The sequence below is a fragment of the Populus nigra genome, chromosome 3, assembly GCF_951802175.1.
Source record: "Populus nigra chromosome 3, ddPopNigr1.1, whole genome shotgun sequence".
In the NCBI taxonomy this organism is placed as follows: domain Eukaryota; kingdom Viridiplantae; phylum Streptophyta; class Magnoliopsida; order Malpighiales; family Salicaceae; genus Populus; species Populus nigra.
Genome location: NC_084854.1, coordinates 18,106,533 through 18,111,938, shown reverse-complemented (window position 1 = coordinate 18,111,938; position 5,406 = coordinate 18,106,533). Strand labels below are relative to the sequence as shown.

General features: G+C 38.1%; 1 protein-coding gene across 1 annotated transcript; it reads left to right on the top strand.

The window, feature by feature from the left end:
- Window positions 1-227: 227 nt before the first annotated feature.
- On the top strand, window positions 228-4,795 carry LOC133689433 (subtilisin-like protease SBT4.15). The gene is made up of 11 exons (XM_062109290.1): window positions 228-314; window positions 1,142-1,230; window positions 1,556-1,653; window positions 1,767-1,910; window positions 2,007-2,112; window positions 2,471-2,975; window positions 3,096-3,196; window positions 3,397-3,618; window positions 3,744-3,852; window positions 3,917-4,130; window positions 4,228-4,795. The coding sequence occupies exons 1-11, from the start codon at window positions 228-230 to the stop codon at window positions 4,773-4,775; spliced, it is 2,223 nt and encodes a 740-aa protein (XP_061965274.1). The 3' UTR covers window positions 4,776-4,795.
- The last annotated feature ends 611 nt before the right edge of the window (window positions 4,796-5,406 follow it).

The following is a 5,406-nucleotide window of genomic DNA, read 5'->3' as shown; positions in this document are numbered from 1 at the left end:
AACACAAATTTATAATGACCGAGCAAGTGAAGATCCAAAAGCTAAGCCACCAAACTCTCAAGACTTGCTCCTCCCCAAGGATCTATTCTGCAGGCATATATTTTGTGCCTGATTAACAGAAATCGATACAGCAAGAGGGGCTGGTGGTCGATGCTCTCCACTCACAACCTATTTATAAAGCAAGAAATTCTCACCTTAAAATGATATTAGTGAGAGAGCGAGCTACAATGAAGACAGTGACACAGAATCTCCTCGTGTTTGCGTTAGTAGCCACTGCAACTGTAGTTCACGCATCCAATGGCAGTGAACGGAAGGTACCTTTTGTCTCCGCTCATTTGTAGACTTTTTTATGTTTTTTTTTTTTTAAAAAAAATTATTTTAAATTAATATTTTTATATTATTTTGATATTCTAATATCAAAATTAGTTTTTTTTAAATATAATTATTATTATTCTATTAAACACCTCATCAATCACTCGGGATGTAGTTAACGAGGTGCCATGCATTGTATTCCTACACATTTCTTCTTTAGTATCGATCTTACTTATTAACTACCCTTCCTACAACCCTTCATCCATGCCCATTAACATAATTTGTTATGCATTCGTGTGGCACTCAGAATTTCTTTTTTTTTTAGAAAAAAGATGAACTAAACAAAAATAAATATTAAAAAATAAAAAAATTATTTTTTCTTCATTTTAGTTCAGAGATTTTCTTATTTTTTTAATTTTCGTAGCTTCTAAATTCAAAGTTTCCTTTTAATTTCAAGTTTATATGGATTTAATTCTTCTAAATATTTTAGTTTAAATTAATTTCTTAACTCTAAATTTGATCAATCTTTAAATTTTAGAGTTGTCATGTGAATGTTTAATGGACGAATAGAATTAGAAATATTAGGCAGTTATTAAGAGTAAAATAAAAAGATATAATTGGTAAAGGATAGTGGATAACAATACTATAGATGAAGGATAATAATATAAGCGCGTATATAGTAATAGTGTAAATATTCTTATATTTTTAAAACAATTTTAAAGAAACTATTTAAAGAAAAAAACAAAAAAAATTAAATTCTTTTTAAAATACTTTTAGAAGTTTCATGTTCATTGAACCATTGGCTAATAATTTGCTTTGGGATCATCAGCCGTACATTGTCTACATGGGAGAAGCGCGTGGAGCGGGAATATCAACGTCAGACGAACACCACAGCCTGCTTTTGGCTGCTACCGGAGAGTATGAATCACCATCCTTTTACCCAAAATATAACCTCTTCTCAATTACATGTTTTTTTTTTTTTTTGTGGACAGAGAACTCACATCATGACTAAGTTACAAATAAATATAAAAATACAGGACTATCATAATGCATCATAGCATCCTGAAAAGCAAATATAATTTACCCGTTGTTTTGTACCTAATAATTTCTTCGGCGAAGCGAAGCAGTTTCGAATACTATTGGCTTTAATTTATTATTTAAATACTTTTAACAACAGTACATGCAGAGTAAGACTTTTGGATGAGACAGCATTAAATTTTATGTATTATTGATATCTTTTCAGCGAATCTATTGCCAAGAATTCCAAAATATATAGCTACGGAAAGAACTTCAATGGTTTTGCTGCTAGGTTGTTGCCCCATGAAGTGAAGAGACTCTCAGGTATATATATATATACTGCTGATCGAGGATATCAATACTTGTCCAAGTGCAATCCAGCTTTAGACACATCCTGTGTTGCTTAAGTTATCTGTAACATTCTACATTTGATGCAGATGAAGATAGTGTAGTGTCAGTGTTTGCAAATACTAGGAACAGACTTCACACAACAAGATCATGGGATTTTCTGGGAATGCCCCAAACAGCGAGGAGGAGACTTGATATAGAGAGCAATACCATAGTTGGTGTGCTGGATACTGGTGAGTAGTAAAATGTTCCTTTATTTGACAAGAAATTAAAAAAAAAAGGGGGGATTTTTATTTTTTAAAAAAAGTTCTATGCTATTTTGTGTCCAGGTATTTATGTCGATGCTCCCAGCTTCAACGATGAAGGTTACGGGCCTGTCCCAGCAAAATGGAAGGGAAAATGTGTCAAGGGAGCCAACTTCACGGGCTGCAACAAGTATTTCCTTTCTGTTTTTTCCTGTCAATGATATGTCGACCATGAAGAACAAAAATGTGCTAATAACAAAATGAAATACTACTCTCCTTTGGTGTCGTTGCTGTTTTTAGTTTGTTAAGATTATGGAAAAACAGAGTTAAGAAAAAACATGAGTCAATCCATCATTAGATCTTAAATTAAGGTTATGATTCAATATAGCTCACAACTTTCTTAAAGCATTTTCTTGTTATTTAATCATCATCTCTCTGAAAAAACATAAGATAAAAGACGAAAAACCAGGACTAGGAGAAAACAGGCAAAACTTAAATCAATTTCCCTCTTGATGATTTTAACTCTGAAACTTTCTAACTTGTGGCAGCAAGGTTATTGGTGCAAGGTATTACAATCTTGAGAACTTTGAGGTGGAAAACCCAAGTCCAGCCGACCTAGACGGACATGGCACCCACACTTCCTCAACCGCTGCTGGTATTGCTGTCAAGGATGCAAGCTTATATGGCATAGCACAAGGAACTGCACGTGGAGGTGTACCATCAGCCCGCATTGCCATGTACAAAGTATGCTGGGGATCTGGTTGCAGTGACATGGATTTGCTAGCTGCATTTGACGATGCCATTTCTGATGGGGTCGACATAATATCAGTTTCAATAGGAGGGGCTTCTAGGAGTTTTTTCCAGGACCCGATTGCCATTGGATCATTCCATTCCATGAAGAAAGGTATATTGACCTCTTGTTCTGCAGGGAATAACGGGCCTTATCCAGGATCAGTTGAAAACGTTGCACCGTGGATCATGACAGTTGCCGCTACTAGCATTGACAGGCAATTTACAACTGCAGTTAAGCTGGGCAATGGCATGAAAGCCACTGTAAGTTAATCTGTGTGTGTTTGAGTCTTGTCTTTTAATCACTCCATGAGTGAACATTTAGGAACCCATTCAGCAGAAAGCTCATATATGCAGATTCAAATTTGTTCTGATTGATGATAGGGAATTTCAATTAATACATTTTCACCAAAAAAGGAGACATACCCTCTTATCGATGGAGCCCGTGCATCCAACAGTTCAGGAGATCACTACGGAAATATCAGGTACGCGTCCGGGAATATGCTTCAGGGTATGTACCCAAAGCAACTTGAAAACTGAAGCCTTGTTTTGCACCCCCTGTTCTTACTTGATTTCTTCACCGTGTTTAAGTCGAAATCCTAGGCGCGTACATGTCATGGTGCTTGTTTCTGGCTTGCATTTTCAATTCCTAACCAAGTGTTTCTGTTTTAAACGATGATGACAGTGCTTGCGATTATGGGACTCTAAGCATGGACAAAGTGAAAGGAAAACTGGTGTACTGCCTGGGGAGCAACGGCCAGGATTACACTATAAAAGAGCTTCAAGGAGCTGGAGTGATCACGTCGCTTGATGCACCAACAGACACAGCCTATGCCACCGTAATACCTGGAACCAGCGTCCAGCTCAAGGATGGCTACAAGATTGATGTGTACATCAACTCCACCAGGTACTTGGTTTCTGATCATACTCTTGATAGAGCTGCTCCTATTACTATCTGAAAAATATATAAGAGCTTTCACGATATGGTATACGGTGTTGATCTTTTTGGCGTTTGGGATAAATGAATTGCAGGAACCCTCGCGCTGTTATCTACAAGACGAGAACTACTTACATGAGTGCTCCCTCTGTAGCATCTTTCTCATCAAGAGGACCTCAGTTGATCAACCTCAACATCCTTAAGGTGGGTGAGACCTTACTAGTTTCTTTTATGTGGTTTCCACATACTAAAATTCCCAGTTGGACAGCCTGATATTGCAGCACCAGGGCTGGGTATATTAGCTGCCTACTCAAAACTGGCAACAGTGACAGGGGATCCAAATGACAGCCGATATTCCCCATTCAACATTATATCAGGAACATCAATGTCTTGCCCACATGCTGCAGCCGCCGCCGCCTATGTTAAGACCTTCCACCCCGACTGGTCACCTGCTGCGATCAAGTCTGCACTCATGACTACAGGTGACAAAACTCTACTAAAACCATATTTACTAGGAAGAATTTTTGATTGATAGCGTGCTCGAAAGTGATATTCCAATGCATCTCTTTTCTTATCCAGCCACGCCTATCAAGATTAAAGACGTAGATGCAGAGTTAGGATCTGGATCAGGGCAAATAAACCCATTGAAGGCGGTGCACCCTGGACTTGTCTATGACATTCCAATGAGTTGGTACATTAGATTCCTATGCAAGGAAGGCTACAACAGCACAACCATCAGTCTACTACTAGGTGGCAAGAAAAAGTACAGGTGCTCCAACTTCCAGCCTGCTCAAGGCACGGATGGCCTCAACTACCCTTCCATGCATGCCCAGCTCAAGAGTGCCGAATCCAACATTTCCGCTGTGTTCTACCGCACATTGACTAATGTAGGGTATGGCAATAATTCAGTTTATAAGGCGACTGTAACTTCACCAAAGGATCTATCAATCAAAATTGTACCAAACAGTTTGAAATTCAATCGGCCACATCAAAAGCAATCTTTCAAGGTTCTTGTGGAGGGTGGTTCCATGCAAAACGGGACTCGAATCCTATCAGCTCTACTCGAGTGGAGCGACTCAAAGCACATTGTTAGGAGCCCCATTATTATCTACAATTCATCGCAATAGGTACTCTTTATGTACTTTTTTACTCAGATTTGTTGTCTGCTCGTTTTTCATAATTACATCTTTAGTATTAATGTTTAAGTTAACTCTCCTATTTTTTTCCTGTAAATAAAGATTTCAGTAATTGCAGAGACGCATCAATTCCTTGCATTTTATCCATATTTCTATCGCACTGCAATCCTAAATGTTTGCTTACTTAAATTTTACCGGAAAGAAGGTTCTAACAGAATCATGCGCACAGCACCATCATCCTCATTTTGTTCATTGCCTTGTACTTGGAAATCAATTTCCAAGTCATGTTCCTCGGAGAAAATTGCCACAGCCCAAATGTAGCATTGAGTAAACACACAACGCCAAGGGTAGAGCTAGACTAGTGTTTTATAAGAACTAGCTCAGGCATTTCAAACAAACAATGAAAAAGTTGCTCTCTAGAGAGCACCGGGAAAGAACCCTAATTATCCACAGGAATCGCTACTTACAAAAGTTTCAGCAGTAAAAAGGGATCAGAACAGGGTTGGGGATGGACTCATGTTTTTTGGCCATAACAGAGTGTTATAATTAGAAGATGCAAAAGTACCAGCAATCATTCTAGTGAAGATGATCAAGGACCAACAATAAAAACAGATTTCAAGGC